This window comes from Limulus polyphemus, unplaced genomic scaffold (genome assembly GCF_000517525.1).
Source record: "Limulus polyphemus unplaced genomic scaffold, Limulus_polyphemus-2.1.2 Scaffold2148, whole genome shotgun sequence".
Lineage (NCBI taxonomy): Eukaryota > Metazoa > Arthropoda > Merostomata > Xiphosura > Limulidae > Limulus > Limulus polyphemus.
In genome coordinates, this window is record NW_013667758.1 from 137,397 (window position 1) to 157,691 (window position 20,295).

The 20,295-nt window shown below is 32.7% G+C and overlaps 1 protein-coding gene across 1 annotated transcript; it reads left to right on the plus strand.

Moving 5' to 3' along the window:
* Positions 1-465: 465 nt before the first annotated feature.
* Positions 466-19,669, plus strand: LOC106466092 (UPF0428 protein CXorf56 homolog). The gene is made up of 7 exons (XM_013926334.2): positions 466-683; positions 5,637-5,751; positions 6,545-6,586; positions 7,017-7,152; positions 8,128-8,217; positions 17,616-17,708; positions 19,215-19,669. Exons 1-7 carry the CDS (start codon positions 563-565, stop codon positions 19,275-19,277), a joined length of 660 nt encoding a protein of 219 aa, XP_013781788.1. The 5' UTR covers positions 466-562; the 3' UTR covers positions 19,278-19,669.
* The last annotated feature ends 626 nt before the right edge of the window (positions 19,670-20,295 follow it).

Genomic DNA, 20,295 nt, shown 5'->3' on the forward strand with positions numbered 1-20,295 from the left:
CCCAAAACTGAAAAAAAAAAGAGAAGAAGAATGATTGCCTAATGATTGAATAATTTACAACACATATAATTGTAATACACAATTTTTCAGCAAACAATAATATAATTCAGATACATCTAAAAACAAAACATTATTTTAATTGTTCGCAACAATATTATATTGCTTGAGTAAATAGCGTTTTGGAGAATCTTTTGTTTATTTTCATCCAGCCAAACTGACGAGATCTGGTAATATACGAAATGCCTCTTGGGTAATAACTAATGGGAGGCAAAATATAGAACTGAAGTACTATTTTTACACGCCTCTTATCTTGAATCCACAATGGACAAATTAGCCAGAATGTAAAAAAAGAAAAAAAGACACATCTCCGTTTGATACAATTTTTATCACAAATATATATTGTTGTTATTTTTTTTTTTTTGGTATCCTTTGGTTTAGAAATACTAATATTTGTGATGGGTGGCGTTGCAGACTTAAAGAAGTGTTACCATTGGCGATTATTGGCATTGTTTTGTGACTTGGTTCTTTAATTTTTAAGAATTTAAATTATTCAATTAATAAGATGCCGAAAGTTGTATCAAGAAGTATAGTATGTTCGGATACCAAGGATCAGGAAGAATATAATGAAGAAAAGCCTCTCAACGTTTACTATTGTCTCTGCGGTCAAATGGCATTGATATTGGGTATTCAATTCACTAGTAGTACTACTATTACTATAGTATTAGTAAATTTTGTATTGCTTCATTTCTTTTTAACTTCTAATGCTAAGTACTAACAGCAACAGATTTAGTGATGAGAGTTTTTGTGTTTGATTGTGATATTTATTAGTTATTTATTTATTATTTTACAAGTAAAATACTCTTAAGTCATGAGCTGAAAATTTACTGAAGCTTCTAACTTGCTAGATTTCTCTCTCTCACTCTCTTTTATTTCTTCCCCATTTGATCTGTTAAGTGAGGAAAAAAAAGCAGATACAGAATGTTAGATATACCCGACTGCTCATTTGAAGTTTAATATGAGAGTATTATTTAGTTTATGTTGTGCGAGTATTAAAGTAAGTTATTTTTAGAAGGTATAGTAATGGCAGGTTTGCTTGGATAACTATTTATGAATCATTTGTTATTAATTGATGTTGTGTTACTCGAATCTTTTGTATTTTTCTCATTGCTTTTAGTGAGTATTGTTACACCATAACGTCTTGTAATTTGTAGAACATTCTTGGCCTCAATCAGGCAATAAATATATATGTGTGTATATATATATATAGGTAATGCAAGTAAGTAAGTTAAGTAAATGGATAAAGACAAATAGAGAGAGAGAGAGAGAGAGATAGGTATAGACTATAGTTTAGCCATAAATAGTGTATAGTGGAAACTTTTAAAGTGTAATAATCACAGACTGTATTGTAACAACAGAGTGGAGAAGAATAATTCTTCTTGTCAGTTGGGTTCTAAAGCAACTGAACCAGCCTATATGGACTTTTGACTTAAAAAAGAATTATTTAAAGCTCTGGATACAACTGTGGCAACCCATGGGGTAGCATAAGTGAATCTATGACTGATTGTATTGTGATAACAGAGTAGAGATGAATAATTTGTCTTGTCAATTGGGTTCTAAAGTAAATGAAACAGCCTGTGTGGAGTCTTCATGAAAAAAGATGATTATTTAAAGCTCTGGATACAACTGTGTTGATTAACTGTGTGACAAACATTTGTATATACAGTGGACTTGTTTTGAATATATTATTTTAAAACAAGTGGATTATGAGATGTCCATTTATTGTCAACAAGTCACAGACACCTACTGTAAACAATCCTACCCACCCATATGTATAAAAACCTGATACACAGTCAGAATTTGGTGCTAGACTGGACTTGTGGGTAGGAGTAAAACTTAGTAGTAGTATAAAATTGTTGTCTTGGTTACTCAGTGTAAAAAATATCCCCACCCATATTGTGTTTCATGCATTATTTATATCGTTTATCAACTGAGTTTGCTAGACTAGATTACCGGTTGTCAAATGTGGTGACAACTAACGGATTTATGTAGTAAATAGTACATCAGAAAATATACCAGAATAATTGTTAACAGCCTATAAAATTTTAACAGTCATGAATGGTAAATGCAGTTGTGTCTGCACTAAGGATATGTGTTATCACTTATATTTACAGAAATATTATAAGCCTAACAATAAATAAAGTATAATGCCCTGAAGGAATCATATTTTCACATCATAAGTTTACATAATTGTCATTAAGACTGTACATTAATACACCATGGTCTAATGGTTTTAGACTAATAACCTGTGTAAATATAAAAGATACCGTATGTACTTTAACAAGTGGATTGTGATGAATACATAAATATCTTCCTTATGGTTTAACAAACTGGTTGAAATTACCATTTGATAGTTTTGCTAAATTTATGGCACACTCTTCTTGGTGTCAAAAGCTATATGTGTACAATTTACATTTAAATAAAACAGAGTTATTTCTCTGGTGTCTTAATGTCACACATTGTTGTGAGGATCTATCAGAAACTATTTTGATGAATACAGCAGAGGAACTCCGATGGTCTCTCCAAAGATCAGGTTTAAATGAGTAAGTAATTAGACAAATGGTTTGTATGCTATACTACAGCCATTTCAATATTCCCCCTGCCTACTTTTCATACTTTGTAGACCTGAATGGCAAATGTCACATGTGCATGTCATCACACCCCCTCTGTGAAGCCAATGAAATAATGTTGCATATGGCACGATATCTTCACTGTCTCTTTATATATCTTTATAAAACAAAGTTTTCAATCTGAATTTCTTTATGATGTAATGACATCACAAATTATTATGAAGAACTGGCTAAACTAATTTTGATGAAATTTAGTAGGAGATCTCAGTTAAATTCCCTCCCCTCCTTGTTAAGATTAATATTATATGTGTTAGAAAAAAGATGAACAGTTCAAGTTTGCCAACTATTTTAATTTTTACTTGGAATTCCGATTCCAAATGAAAGTAACATTTAATTCTGCACCTAGCACAAGTACTATTGCTGATTACCTGTAGTCAGTGGACCTGTATATTAACACTTTCCCTACTAAGGTTTTTTTACATTACTAATCCCTCTGAGCTAACATTTTTTTCACAACTTTCCAATTTTATGGATATAATGAAATAAAGCTATGAAAGAGTTTTTTTCCAACTTCAAATTGAGTGTCTTTTATTTCTCTTTAGCTCTCTATAACAAAGAGATTTTCTTGGAATACCAATGAGACTCGCTCCATTTTTCAATTTTCTGGTACACATTACATGGCCTACTTGGTTTAGACTTCTTTGTAATGAATGCCTCTTTACTCCTCTGGAAAGCCTTGTGGGTGGATCAGATCTTGGCATTGTTATGACAGCTGGTCCTGGGAGGTCATCATTCTCGGATGCAGAGTCCTCTTCAGCTGCACTACCCAGTTCAAACATTGATTTTATGCAGCTCATGAGAAAATCAAATAACACCTTCTTCTGCTCCTGCTGTTTGTTATACAGCACTTGAGAGTTGAATACCGACAAACTCATCAGATGGAACACAAGTTTCTTAGTCCACTTTGCAGTTTGTCTAGTGCAAGTATAGAATTTTGTCATCTTATCACAGTGATCAACCCCCGAGATATGTTTGTTGTATTGGATAATACGCTTCGGTTTCATTTTTGGGTTACCATCTTTGTCTTTCTTTTTACTATCAGCAAGTTGGGAGTCATGCACAGTAGATATCATCTTTATAACCTCTTATCCATCCATATAAGGAGTAGTATATTGTCCTTCTTTTGACATGCAACCCCACCCTTATTCAGAGTGGTGCCTTCCAGTTTCAAGGATTGTGGAAATTCTGGTTGACTCAAACAGTTCCACAAGTTTGTGTCTGGTTTGCAAGCAAATGACTAGATACTGGTACCTCATTGTAAAAGTTATCCATATATATACCTTGTAATTCTGACTATACAAAGGTCTAAGAAAATCATCACAAATTTGAATTGAGGAGAATCCCATACCATAGTAAAGGCTATAGTTCCAAATGTACCCTGAACCTGATTCACAAAGAATATAACCCTTCAGACCATACTAGGATTATAAACTCTAAATATGAGCCTCCCCCTCCATTTTAATATCCCCTTATCTAATGACAAGTGCTTTTCAGGCATGTACAGAGTGTGGAACTTCTCTATGATATGATTATAAACTTTGTATAGTCTGTCATCACATAGGTTGGGTAGTGCATCATTATTGTTGAAATTTAGAAACTTTGCACTCATAAGGAATCTTTCTCTTGGCATGACACTATTGAAAAATGGTGTGGCTAGCATGTCATCTATTGTGTAATACATGTTCAGTTGAGGATTCTTTATTACATCAATAAGGAAAACAAGTTAAAGAAATTTCCAAATTTCTGAGATGGTGACATCTTTCCAGGAATGAGCTCAGGATTTTGCCTTCAGTGATGTGTCTCTGAGAGACTGTGAAGCATAGAGGTTGGTTTTTCGAACAAGTAGATCCATGAAATCATCAGTTAGAATAAGCCGTAAATAGTCAATAGGGCCAGCATCATCAGGAAGTTGCACAAGTAGACCAAGAGTGCCAGTGAATGCAGGGACATTTGTCTGTACAATATTTTCACTCCAGTCCTATTCAAGATCATCTTGATCTCTATTCACATTCCTACCTCTACCTCTTCCATGGCCATGTCCTCTGTAATGGTCCCTACCACAGTTCTGTTCTATATCAGGTGACGGTTCATCAGGTGGGGGATTGTCATCATCCCCGCTGGCTTCTTCGCTAACTTGCTTGTCTTCATCTCTGCTATTTACTCCATTCTCATTGAAGTCTGATTCAGCACTATGAGAATTATAATTTTCATTGAATATTTCTGCCTCTGAGTCACTATCAGCGAATATATCATCAAAAACATCATGAACATCGAGATGTTGGTGTGTTCTCATGGGCATAGCCATCTCAAATTGCTGACGTAACTCATTCACTGAGATAGCCTAGTATATCTACGATTCCCAAAATATGATGAATAGTTCATAGTATGGCCAAAAGAGGATGCCATCTCCTTATAGTCAAAGTGTACAGAACCCAAACATGTTCGTTGTTAGCATTGGAGGGCAGTTAGCAAAAACTGAACATACTTGTTTTTAGCAGGAAGAGTGTTAAAAGATACATGCATATACATTTGCTAGTATTAACCATTTTAGTAAGTATAAAGTTTTAGATAAATATTGTTTATTTTATTATTTCATGCTATATTATATCCTGTACTTCAAGTACCCATTTCAAATGTAATGAATATTATATGCATTTTTGAAGACATTATCTCACAGTTGCTGAAAATGTCAAATGCTAAATTTTCAGTATTTTGTTAAACTAAAATAGATACATCACAGTCTAAGTGTTTTACAAATGATCTACTAAATTTGTATTATTTGTTTGACATGACCTTTGAGGTTTAAAAATAAATGTAGTTTTATTTTAGAATATGCTCTTCATAATTTTCATTTTTATAAGTAAGAAAGTCATCAACAGATAGTTGTTATATGAAATGATTTTAGGCTTCTGTATTTATAATGCTTTTCTGTTTTACTTTTTTTGGTAGATTGTGCATTAGAGAAACTTCCACTTAGATCTAGGGATGGAGCACGTGTTATTGATGGAAGTAAACATGCCCATAAATTATCATGTGAACAAGATGAAACAGTTTACTTAAAAAGGTAAAATATTTTCTTTACATGTTCATTTGTAACACTATTGTAAAAGATGGATTTTTCAGTCTCATCTTAATCAAAGTTATTTCTTTATTGTTTTAATGTGAATTTATTTTTATGAATATGTTGGTGCCTGTAGAAATTTGAACTTTGTATTATTGAAAAATGACATGAGTTTTATGTAAGGATTGATTCTTCTTAGAAAATTTATGTGGAAAGTTAAAGCAATATAAACATGTTTTTTGTGCAGTAATGTAATAAAACAATTTGACCGTGTTTATTTGTTGGACATATTTTCTTATCATTATATAAATAGGAAGTAGATTAAGGTTATAGGTGCAAATGGAATCAGGTTGGATAAATTGTCCAAGTTTTAAAGAATATTCAAAAGCCAGATCTGATGTTTTTTAACCTGACTGGGAGTCCATGACTTACAAGTCAGCTTTTGCAGTAAAGAAGATTTCATATATTCTTCAGAATATTGAACAATATTACAAATCTAAAAAAAAATCTTGACTTTCCTAATCAGATCTTTTTCTGATCCTAGTAGAATTATAATTATTTTTTATTTTGCTATTTTTCTTTAAGGTTTTGTTCTTAAGTAGCTTATTGGTAAGGATGTAAATTATTATTGGGACATTTACATAACCTTATAATACTTGTTACTCAAATTTCTGACCATTTTTGGAGATAAAGGTATGAAGAATGTACAGCTTAAAATCAAAATGATGAGTTACTACTTTTTTTCTTTGTTTAACAGTTTTTAATTTTATTGGTATATGTATATTTTTAACATTAGGTTAGAGGGAATTGAACGTCAGTATAGAAAGAAGTGTAAAAAGTAAGTATGATATTAAATATTTGATAGTGAAGCAATATTTTAGAAAATAAAGAAAACCTATGAGAGAATATTAAAGTTTACACAGATTTTTGGAAAGAAGGAAAGAAATGATTTGATTCTCATTATATCACCAAAAAAGATTAATCCTCTAAAATGTGTAGCACAACTTAAAGTTTAATCAAATGCATTTGAAAAATATTTTTGTAAAAAAAAGGGTTGAAATAATATTTTGTAGTCTGTTTGTAAGATGTTCATGTATTAGCTGATTTTTTCTTACCCAAGTTGTTCTCGACACTTGAAAAGCAACATCTACATATTGTAAAATACTTGAAGTTCAGAAAATTAGAATGAGCGATTATTTTGTGATTAAAGTTTTTTAATGAATATCTACGTGAATGATAAATAATTTTGCATAATATTTTTATTACAGGTGTGGACTATTACTGTTTTACATGCATGATCCAAAGAGTGTCGTTACATTCATTGTTAAAGGGGCTGTATGTAAGGCTGGAGATGGTCCTATGAAAACAAGTATTTTTTCACAAGTTTCTTCAGAACCTAAGAAGGTGAACTCTCTATTCAGTCATGCTAAATATTAGTACATGGATATTAATTATAAGGAATACTGTTTCAGTCTCAAAACACTTCTTGATTCAAGCTTTGTGAAGCCAATCATAGGTTAAAGGTTATAGTGATGCTGTGGGATACACTGAAAGTGAAACCTACTTGTCTTGGAATACGTGAGCAATTAATTAATTCACAATTGTAATCTATTCAAATACGGACAAACACAGTCAAAAGTAGTTGTGTTTATACTTTGTCCTTTGGCCAGAGAATAACTGGGATTGTTAACAGACGTACTTATTGGCTGATTGATGAATCGCTCCACTTGTTGAACAAGAACAACAAAAATTAATATTTGGAATAAAAAAAATACTGTATACTCGTGTGTGGGTAATACAGTATTTTTTTTATTTTGAAAAATTATTTACTGTGTAGTAAAGTTATTTTCATGAAAATATGGTAAATACTAAGTGCTTTATTTTCCAATTATGTTGAAATAAATGTGTATTTGGCATTATGTATAACTTGTCACTATGTATTAGTTCTGTAAGTTTGATTTTAAATTATTTTATGCTGAATTTGATAGGTTTTTTTTATACTTTTAATGATTAATGAAATATGCTGACGGTGATTCAGAGAGATTGTATTTTGTTACTGTGGGTAAAGAAAATATATAACCAAAACATCAATAAGATTCACCTGATACGATTAAGAAAACACCGGAATATCATTAATTTTTCCCTTCTTTTATTAATTTCTTCTACTAGCATTTGTGTGTGTATATATATATATATGTGTGTGTGTGTGTGTGTGTATATATATATGTGTGTGTGTGTGTGTCTGTATACATATATGTGTGTGTGTGTGTATTATTATTATTACTACTTTGTTTTGTAACTTATATTTTATATTACCCATATATGAAATTCACAGAAAAGAGGAAATATTATAGTAATGTATATTATTCATATTTCTAGATTATGGTCACCAAACACACCAAAAACATGGGCAAATTTAGTTCTGTGACAGTCTCTACTATAGACGAAGAAGAAGAAGAAATTGAAGCAGTAAGTTTTGGCTAAGTTTTATGATGATGTTTTTTATTGTTATGAATTTCTTTAATGCATGGGTTAAAAATGAAGACTTAAATCTTTTAAGCCTGTAACAGTAAATATTTTTCATTTCTTTTTTTTTTTTCTGATGGATATTAAAAAATGTTTATCACCTGTTTCAATATATCAATATTGAAAAAATCTTAAAAATTATTTTTTTCTTCTATACAGTGAGTTGCTAATAGAATTTGATTTAATTTTTGAATGTATCTAACATAGCAATGTCTTTTAACTGTTACGTCTTTAGTTGATATAGATTTATTTATGTATGTATTTTGAGGAATATATATATATATATATTCTAAAAATTAGTAGCTATAGCAGTAGAAAAATAGAAGAGAAAAGAAGATCATCTAACAATATGAAATAGGTATGATAAAAACTTAATTATTAAGTAATTTTGGAAATAAGAAATTAGTTTTAAAGTTGTCTTTGTTGTTCACACCTCTATTAACCTTTATGAAAACAAAAATTCCAATTTGCTACCTCATCTCTACTCACACAAGGGCTATTTTTGTTCATTGCTGCCCTTTATATGCAAAATATTTTCCCATGTTACAAGCCTTGAAACTCCTACCTACCTCATGATCAATATGGTTGATTTGTCTTCGCATGTAAATCATCTTACGACAACCCTCCATCAATAGGAGTGAGACACACTCTCCTGATACACGCGACTCCCTGTATTCGATTTTACCTAACCATCACCTTTTGTTAGGCAGTGGTCTTGCAGAAATGTTTATTTTATTGCAAATTTTATTTTGTTTTCAAGTAGTGCTTTCATGTTTTAAATACTTTTTTCTCCAGTTTCTTCACTGTAGTTTATCATCAAGAGAACTTACCTTTATTTATTTTTTCTCACAGTCGATTATGAACTTGGACTATTGTGATAGTAATACTTTGATTGTCTTGACACAAGCTTCAGGTGTGAGGACCTTGGCTGAGGATTTTTCAGCCCTCATTTGCAGGGAGTTGAATTTTACATGTCTCGTCCCTCTTTTCCCAACTATGTACTAAATCCTCCTGTCACTGTAGTTCCTGTTCATAATTAGGAGGATTTTGACAGCTTTTTTTTTAATACTTGTACCACTCCTGTGAAATCTGCTAGACCTACCTACCTTAGCCTCTATGAATATGTTTTCTCGGGTTTGTTATATTTTTCTATATCCCTAGTTTCATATGATCCTTTCCCTAAAAAGTTACATGCTGCCCCATCATCTGATTATCTTGTATTCCCTCATTCTCTCAAATTTAGAGTACATATTGTGTATTTCATTTCCTAACTGAGGGTTAATGCCAGCATGCATTTTTGTCCACCAAGGGCTTCTGATCATTGTGCATTACCTTACTTATTAGGCCTTTTACCCTTTCTTGACTTCCAGCAGTTGGAGCAATTTTTGCCTTTGTGGTGGGAGGATCCTGTGAATCCTCTATCCAATTTTCATCTTACATCTTTCACTTACATATATCTTTGTGACCTGTGGATGGCTTTTTTTCTCCTCTTTTTGGAGATATTCATGAATATTCAATGCAACTCTCAACCATTTCTTCTTTGGTTGCTCATTTGTCTCAGCCTGCTCCTGTACCCTACTGTATACCCGTTTTCCAACCTTCACCTTCCCAGCTCTTGCCTGTTCTTCACTCCAAGGATTTATTGGTCCATCTTTCAGTGATTATCCAGTGGCATTTGGCCCAGTGGGGGCATGTTTGTCTGATTTGTTCACCTGTAGTTGTAGTTCACTCCCATCCAGTGTGTGTGATAAGGGGTTTGCCAGGCTCACTTTTTCTTCATTTCCTCTCCCCTCCTCTTTTGTTTCCAGTTCAGCATCGATCCAAGGCTATTCAGACTTTTCTCTCACAGCATGTTATCGAGCCTGTCAGCCAGCCTTCCCCAGGTTTTTACTCCAGGCTTTTTGTCCTCCCCAAGAAAACAGGGGACTGGTGTCCTGTGACTGCTCTGTCCCATCTCGACCAATTTCTGGATCTTCTCTGCTTTACCCTGGAATTTTTTCTCACTTTTCAATTGGCATTTTCTCCAGGTCTGTGGATGACCAAGGTGAACGTCTCAGATGTTTATATGTATACAGAGTTGTATTTCAGTTTCATGCTTTACCTTTTGGACTTGCTTCAGCACCATATGTGTTTTGTGGAGTGGTAAAAGCTTTTGCCTGATTTATGCATGTTCAATTGTGTTGTGTTTCCACCATTACATAGATGACTGGCTCCTGTTAGCTCCTTCTAAACTGGTGTCTTTTCAACACTCATGTTGGCTATTAACAGAAGAACCTCGTGTTGGTTGGATTCTCAAGATGGCGAAGTCTTTCCAGATTACTACCCAATATCTTGTCCACTTGGGTGTGTTTTTCAACACTTACCACAGTCGGGCCCAACCTCCACTTCACCTGTGTTCGATGGAACTTTAGTTCTTCATGCCTTTTCTTCTCTCCCTTTTCTGCATGCAAGGTTCTATCACTTTTGGGGACTTGAGCTTCCACGGAAGCCCTTATACCCTTGGGTCATGCACATATGTATTCTCTTCTTTGGACATTGCACATCCAATGAAATCTTGCTTGGGATCACTCAAATTCCCCATTTACTCTTCCATCTTCTCTTCTCAATGATCTCTATTAGTGGTTGAACAGGAACAACATTACAACGAAGGTACTGCTTCCTTCTCCTCATCCAGAATTGCATCTGTTCCAAGGCTGGGGGGCATAGGTTGATCAGCAGGAGGCTTCCAGACAATGGTCTCAGAAAGAAATGTCATACCATATCGACATCTTGGAGCTTTTTGTGGTATGACGTGCTTTGAGTCATTTTCTTCCTATTGCATGGAACAGACATGTCGTGATCAAGGAGGCACCATTCTTGTTCCCTTTGTAGTCGAATATTGGAACTACTTTATTGGGCCTACTCAATGCAGATACGTTTCATCTTTCCACCATGGAGTTGTCCCTTGACACTCAGGTTTTCCGATGGCTTTGCAATCACTAAAGTACTCTTTATGTGGATGCTTTTGCCACTTCCCTCAACACCAAGTTGCCTTTTTTTGGTCTCCTGTTTTTCATCTACAGGTCCCAGCTCTGTGTCAGCTCCATCTGATTGCTCCCTAGTGGCTCACACCACCTTGGTTTCTTCTTCTCCTTCAGCTCCAAACTACTCCTCCCCTATTACTCTTCCTTTCACTCCATCTACCTCAATCACTGGCCCTTCATCCCACCATTCACACCTTCTGCCTTGACACCTGGCATTTATCTGGTCCCTTGCAAAGAGATTTGGATTGTCTGTGCATGTCACTTCCTTTTTAGCCCAATCCATTCACCCTTCTTCCCTTGCAGTTTGTTGACATCAGTGGAAAGCCTTCTTCCGCTGGTCATAAGCCATGGAGTTTCCCTTTTTGGCCCACTGTTCCTCTTCTTATAGATTTTTTTATCTGGCTATTTGATCATTCGGCTTCTGTCTCTTCCATTGTAGGTTATCAAGCAGCCTTGTCCAACACCTTCCTTTCTCTAGGTACCGTGTTGTATTTTTCTCTCCCACTGTCTCTCTTTTATTGCATTCCTTCTGGATTCATCGACCTCCTCATCAGGTGGTTATTCTAGATTGAAATGTCAATATTGTTCTTCAATTTCATGCACTCCCTCCATTTGATCCTTTGTCACTCCTGTTCCCTGTCTCACCTATCCTGTAAGGCTTATTTCATACTCCTTTTAGCCTGTGGGTATTGTGGGTCTGATATTTTAGAATTATACCTTACTCAATTTGTTAATTTAAAAGTAAGTATTAAAAAACACAATTAAACATCGATTTTTGTGTGTCACGTGGTATGTTGAATGCAGCACTGGTTCAGATTAGATGTCAAAATCCTAAGTCTATAGTTTTGTATGAATTAGGAATTCAAATTACTGATATTGACAAGCTGGAATATAAAATAAGAGCTTTTTATATTTTCAATTTGCTAAGATGTTGCTCATGTAATAAATCAAACACAGTGGCACCCTGCCCACCTCTTTCTATTTTTGTAAATGCTCTCTTATATAGATTTACTTCTATATATGACATGAATAACCAATTGGAAGCTCAGAATGGCTCTCTAGTGGCTTTCTCAGCCGTTTTAATGTGTTTGGATGCCATCTCTTTCTTTCAAACCAAGATTTCAATGAGGTAGGGTGTGTCTTTAGTCTGCTCGCAATTTCATATTTTTCTAGACTAAAATACAGCTTTGTTACTAAGCTTGACAAATTATAGTGAAATTCTATGGTATTGATATAGTAATTTATGATTTTTTGGTTATTCAACTGTATATATGAAACCTAAAAAAAATTATTTTGTTTCATATCCTCCAGATGCTAAATTATAAAAGGCTTAGCAACCTACGTTAAGCAGCAACAAAGTACAGAGGTCGTAACTAGAAGAGATAATTGTTCGCTTTACTTTTCTATGTTTTAAGAAAAATAAGTTTAGATAGCAATAATCTATATACATATATAATGTATAATAATTGAAATGTGACTGTATTTTACAAAATACTTGGCCACTAAAACACAGCCAAGTCACTTTGTAAAGACTAAGGGTCAGTTTTATATTATTGGATACAGTAACTTGAGTGCACGTGCACCACATCATTGTAACTTCTGTATATTAGGCCAGGCATGGCTGACAGGTCAATATAATAAAAGCTTTAAATATATATAAATGTATAATGTTATGAGATTTAAGCTATTTGTGTTTTATGTTTTCGTGTCATAATTTGTGTCCATTCTAGAATGAAAAATTCGTAATTTATATTTATATTCTAATTTGTTAACATGGTTATGAGATTGGTCAAATCGACCAAACCTGTAGAGAGATTCGTTAGTGAAAATAACAGCTAAAATATAAAGTTTTTTCTTAAGAAACATTTGATAACTATCTGGACATTCTAAAGATTTTGCATGTGAAATTTTAAAATTTCCTGATGCACAAAAGTATTTTTTAATCTTAAAATGAAAATTACTATAATGTTGGATAGGCAACAAGCGAAAAGAAAAAAAAAGGCATGAGAAAAACATTGCTTTACAAACCTTAAGACTTAATAAAAACATATTTGACATTTTGCATATAAAAGCATTGTAATGTTTACTGATAATCTGCCAAATTTTGTTAACATATGCTTAGTAATATCAAAACTATAACAAGCACAAAATAGTTATGAGATTGGTTGCAGGGACCGAGCCCATGCTAAAAGAGTTAATCTATATTCCATGGTGTTACTATAAAGGTAGTTATTAATGTTTTTAGAGAGGAAAAACTAACACCATATATTTTAAAGAATCTGGTTGGTTTTGTAAAGTATAGGTCTGTTCCAAATAATACGGTTGCAATCCTAAAACAAATGTTGGTTACTATCAAGTGTCACTTTCTTTCTTGCTGTGGTGAGAAAAAGGTATGATATCTTATCAATACTTTAAGTGTAACTACCAGTTTGGCCGCCAATTTTGATTTCATTCCTTTAAGTCGCATGCTCAGTCATTTTAAGCTGCACCTTTTTTTTTTACAACTGAGGTGTTTTCGATTACATTTTTACTAACAGTACTGCAAATGTTCAGTTTGTGCTAACTCAAGATAAAAAAAAAGTCATCTTAATTATTCCTCTTCAGTAACAATGTTCACCATATAGTATTTTAGAATACTACAATATTCTAAGGGATTTTACAGATTGAAATGGGAAGCAAAAAAAAGGATAAAATTATTATTTTGGGAATTGAATTTGTCATGACAAAAGAAAGATATATGCTTAATGGTCTTTTGCAGTTTACCAACTTGCATTGTGTTGATATGTCTCGTGTTGAGTTACTCTGACATTTTTTTTGCAAGTTCTTGATTGAAGTACTCTTGAGTTAAGTATGATTGAACTTCTTCCAGATATATTTCTGATTGTTGTTTGGCACTGTGAGAGAATTCCTGTCTTTCAAGACCATTGTGTAGTGGTGAAGATATCCCAGATCAAAAGTTGGAGTCACAAGAAGCTTATTAGTAATCAGTTCTTTGAAACATCTGTTTGATATTAATTCTACTTATTCTGCATGTTTTATTATGTGGTTGGTTAGGGCTGGGACAAATATCTAATCCAATCTGATACTGCACTAGCCAATGAAATGTGATTGGATAATCAAATAGCATTTATGTCAGTGGATTATCTTACAATATTACATAGACATGATACTACTTGTGCATGGATCACACAGTATGTATTGCATCATCTACTAGCTTTTAAATATAGTTGTATTTAAAACAGTAATAAAGAGTAGGGCCATGGTAGTCCTAATAGTCATTATGTATTTTAAATAAATATCATACCCATCTGTTGTGTTGCCACAGGTATTCACAGTAGTGGCAACAATGGCAAGTGCAACCCAAATAACAAATTGTTTCCTACTCTAACTATATGTTCTGCAAAATAATTGTTTTAGTGAATCTTTTCTCTGCAACATTTGACATTTCATTTAGTAGAATACCTCTCTTCTTTAATGTATGGAAATGTAGTTTTGTTGTTGGATGAAAAAAGTTAAATATAACAATCTAAAACAATTTGACCTCCTGAGTCCAAAATTGTAATTAGACCTCAAATTGGTCAAGAGATGACAGAGCTATGATTTAAAAGTTTGTACTTGAAAAACTTAGAGCTGTTCTAAAAGCAGCTGTGCAACAGCTAAATATATAGATGTGCTGTATGTCATTTTACAGCAAATGCCAAGAGAAGAAAATCTAATTCAGGGCCTCGTAATGTATAATGGAGAATTTACCTTTTGAATGTAAAAAATGATGTAATCTGTAATAAATGCTACCAGCAGTATTTTCAATATAAATGACCTGCTACACATCATGACCAAGTCACTGAAGCTGATAACTCTATTGACAGGACTAACCTAGCTTACGTGTTCCCTTCACAATCATTAAGCAGTATCCCCAATTTGTTGAGTCAAAGGCTTGTGAAACTGCATTGCATCAGCATGAAGAAGTTGTGCCAAATGTGTTGTATACCCTACACATAGGAACTATTATTCTAATGGAAACCAGTTCCCACATGTTTTTAAATCAGCATATTATTTTTCCCACTGTCACCTAGATGGAAAATATTTTCTACAAACTCTATTTCACTTTTAAAACCTCAGCTGAAGGACTATACATATTTCAACAGTACTAAAACATGAACCTTTTGGAAAGTACTCAGACAGCTCAACAGAGATTGGCAGGAACAGATTTTGGTAGACACACAAACTCACAGATGAGGAGTATTTCAGTCTTACAAGATTACAAAGACCTCAGTTAGATGATAGCATGCAGGCATCTGTCTATAAAATACTTATGTGAGATCTTTTTTGGAAATTCGTAGTTAGCTGTCCTCTTGGTTAAGCTTCAAGCTGGCTTTTCAGATAGGGTTTAGTCAACTATCTTGGACTTAGAGGATTTTTACATCATTCAGAGAGCAATTCACTTGGTTTGTGAAGCTTTGATCAATTGAATTTGTTCCAGTTTATTTGGAATTTGGGCAAGAGGATTGGTGGCTAATGGTAAAGGTGGTACAACAATCACAGTTCTAGATAGGACCTATGTTTACATACAAAAAGTGCTAGCAATACATGCTAACAAAGGAATACAGCATTATTAAGCAATGATCCCTTGTAAAGCTGATGATGATTGTGTTTACAGATAGATACACAATGTCCTTTATGGGACCATACCTTGCTGATGAGAGAAATAATAATGATGCTGCAATAATTCATCACACATATTTGAAGAATATATTAAAGACATGCATATGATGTTGTTGTTGTTGTCACCTTGTCTTATAGGTGCACTCAAACTCATGCATGACCTCGGATTTGAAATGGAGTGATCATGTTTCTTCCCTCAAAGATCCAAGAAACACAGAAGTGAAGAATCCAACCTAATCCAACTTATGAAGTTTGGTTACCAAAGTGTTTTGGGTGGTTTTTACATTCAAGACTACATCAAATGACAGAAGTTACTGGATATGGCCTTTCTTCACTCACCCACAGATTATTTTCTTAGGTGGTTATATCCAGGTTGTTAATGTCCTTTCCTATTGTAATTATTTTGACTGTGTAAAATACAGAAGGTGACTCTGCTATAGCAAAATGCATGTCGGAACTGTCAAAACTACCCAATGAAGTGCAGCACATTGTGCAGTCCTAAAGACTAGTTTGCAAAAGATCATTGGTTTTAAAAGTGGAAAGTCCATGGTGGGGCTTTAGACTTTCCAAAAGTGTCTGAAGATAAAACTAGTTCACAAGCACAGAAGTCTGTTTGTTGAAGTTGCTAAAATTTTTCAGGAAATGAACTGTATGATGTTTGGGTTAGCATGGAAAATAGTATTCTGCAAAAATCCAGTCAAGGTTTGCATCCAGCAAATAATATTCTCTATGGATAAAGTATTTTGCCGGTTCTAATCCTCCTATTTCAACATTGGATTTTAACTGCAGGGTTGGTGCTAGAATTGTGGACTTTGTGCTAACATGCATATTTCAGTGGCTTTTGGGACATTTCCAACGTGTGGAAAATTACCTCAAGAACCCAACATCCATTCCTGCAGGCCTAATGATGCGACAAACACTATGGGTTACATTTTTAATGACTCGGGCCTAATGATGCAACAAACACTATAGGTTACACTTTTAATAACTCAGGCTAATTACGTTGATGAAACGTGTAACCCAGTTGAAATTTATAGCAATTGTACTATTGTTTATGCCAAAATATATGCAGTATTATGACAATGTTTATTATGTTTTACTTCGTTAGAGGTATTGAACAAATCCAATTAAAATTGAAGATATCCTGTTGTAGGTTGTTACCCATCTTATACTACTTACTCCTTTATCTTACATCTAGTATAAAGTCCAGTGCTAATTTGGATAATCAGGTTACCACTCTAGTCACTGTGATTTTAGAGGCAGAAGCTGATTAATGGACTAGATTTGAAACTCTTCAGATAGTATAAAACTTATGACATTTTCCATTTGACTTATTCTCTTGTGTGGTTAATTTTTACATTGTACTGTTTCATTAGATTATAATATGAAACAGAGTTTGTGAAAAACCCAGAGAACCATCACGTGAAAAATACACGCATGTAAAATAGGATATGTAAAAATCAACAACTGTTTTGAAGAAAAATCAATGTCTTCATTTTCAAAAAACAAGACTGATGATGATGCTATCTCACTGATTTATTCTTCCTCTTCTGTTCCTCTGCACTTGAAATACTTACATAAAATTACTAGGTTAATATAATTAACAATTAATTTATCTTGTATGATTAATGTAAATCAATGTAATTTGAATTACAGAGAGAAGTGGCAGATTCCTATGCGAACAATGCTAGAATTATTGAAAAGCAGTTGGAAAGAAAAGGAATGAGTAAAAGAAAGTTGCTGGAACAGGTAGGCACACTAATGTATCTGTTTCAAGTAGTGGCTGTTAATATTTATTAGTCATGCACATCCATTATATAATCAGACTAGCCAATACAATCCATTTCAATATACAATTGAATTAATGAGTATCACTAATCTTACAATGTAAACAAATCCATAAAGTAACCAAACTAACCAATACCATCCTATTCAGTGTGTAGTTAAATTAATCAGTACCATTCTTTTCAATATGCAGTTAAATTAAGTGGTCCCATTCTTCCTTTTAGGATGCCTTCACAAATAAATTATTTAGGACTTTCTTAAAATAAGAATATGTACATATGTATATCACTTTCATTACGTGTAATTTGACATGCTAATGTAAATCATTTGATATGAAATAAACCATAATTTATTATTAATAGCATACATTTTCAATTAAAATAGTGCCTTAACTTTAACAGTGTAGAAATAAATAGCATTGTAGTCACATTTATTACCTAAAAACAAATAAAAATATTTAGGTGAAAAAAATCCAAGTCATTTTTTGCTTTTGTAGAGACATAAAAACTGTTTTGCTGTATGTAGAATTTGGCATCTCAATTTCTTAATAAAAGATGAAATATATTGTTTAGTTAAAAACGTTAAAATCTTTTTTTGTTCTTTTTTATTACCTCAGAAAACTTTTAAGTGTACAGATAAACTATCATGTTATTTGTTTAGTAACATAAATTATGGACTCACTGAAGTGAACACAGTCATTTCTTGCCTGTTTTACACATCTAAAGTAAGATTTAATTGCATACAAAAAATCAAGTAAGATTTAATTGCGTACAAAAAAATCAAGTTTTTGTTAGTTGAAGTTTTGCTTTAGTACAACTAACATGACAATATATTGGTGTACTGAAAAGTAGTATATTCATGTATTCTTTCATATATTTTGAAGTAACCATTCTGGAACCATAATACAACTATACAAAGTTGTAATAATGTAGTGAAAATTATTATCAGAAAAAACTAATTCCCTTTGCAATTTTGAGGAACGAAGTTCTACAAGCTTTTATCAAGTAGCACTAGATATCATCTGCCTTTAATGTCTAGAACCCATTATTGGTTTAAAAAAACAGATAATTGTGTTTCATTAGGGTAAAAGTTAAAATAACAATATGTAGGCTTTTGAGTGTTTTTACTCAACTGTATGTTTGTAAAGATAAAGTTGATAAGGTGTTTCTAATGTGAATGGCTTTTAGAACAGTTTAACAAATTAAAGAACCTTTTTAGATGGTGCTAAGTGTAGAAGTGTGTATCAAACTTGTTACATCAAGTGTAATTGTAATGTGTATCTTCAGTAAGTAACTTCACTGGTTGTAATTATCAACTAGAAATTTATCAGACTGCATTTCAAATAATGATGCAAGAGTTGAAGTGTTATGTTTATCAAGTATTTTAATTGTGTGAGTTTTAGATGAAAGATTAATATTGTGTTGCTCATTGTTATCATATTTCAGTTCATTATTACTATCTTTTCTCTAGGTTGCACCAAATGACCAAGGTATTAAGAAGTCCAAACCTAAAGGAACCTTGATTGACAAATGAAATGCTGTAGACCAACATGTAATGAAATATGAAGTTCCCAAAAAAGTGAAATTGTTTGCTTCACAGGACAATGGGGAAAGTTCAATATAGAAAAGAACCGACAGTGGAAAGTTCAACCCGTTGTAGTATTTATTTGAAGAAAGCATTTCCTAAACAGTTATGGGGATGTTTAATTTCCTTACAAGCAGTTACATATTAAATTCAACCTTTTGAAAACACAGTGTCCAAGTTTTATGTCTTTTTAAAAGACAGTTCAGTGTATACATAATTCTATTTTTGAAAGATCCCTTTGCAACCCAACTTGAGGCTGCAATATTGTGAAAATATATTTGTATATTTGTTAAACAATTTGTTTAGCATCTGTAAATAAAAAGTCTTTCTTCAAAAGGACACATGTTATATTTCTGTTTTGTTCCTTATGTCTGTTTTTATGGTTCTAATGGGTGAGGTTTGTAAAATAATATTCTTTAAATTACTTCTTATAAATATTTTTATATAATAGTTAGAACTTTTTGTTGTTTAGCAATGTGCATTATATGCATATAATTGCTTCATCTGAAGGGTTAAGGTCAGTAAACTAAATTCATCCTGGATAATTTACACTGCTATTACTTTGTACAAAAACAAGAGTATGTTAATGAACATAGAATAATTTTGTTTATGATAGAATGGAATTAAGAATCAATTAATCTTTAACAACAAGTTATGAAGTTTTCCAGTGAAAGTTATGACAAATTCAATAAAATAGGTAGTGGCTCATAAGACAAGTATCATTATATGTTCCCAAGAAATTGAATATACTTATAGCTTGCATAAGAAATAGAGCATAGTTATAACCTACAAAAGATGTTAAGCATTATTTTATTATACAAACAGGACAAAGGAGTATAGGCCATTGAAAAATCATAACCAATTTTCTATTACATAAAAATTGTTTTTATGACAGAAAAATTTTAATTCAAATCATAATTTACATAAATAACTAAATACAGTCATATTCTATGAAATAGTGGAGTAA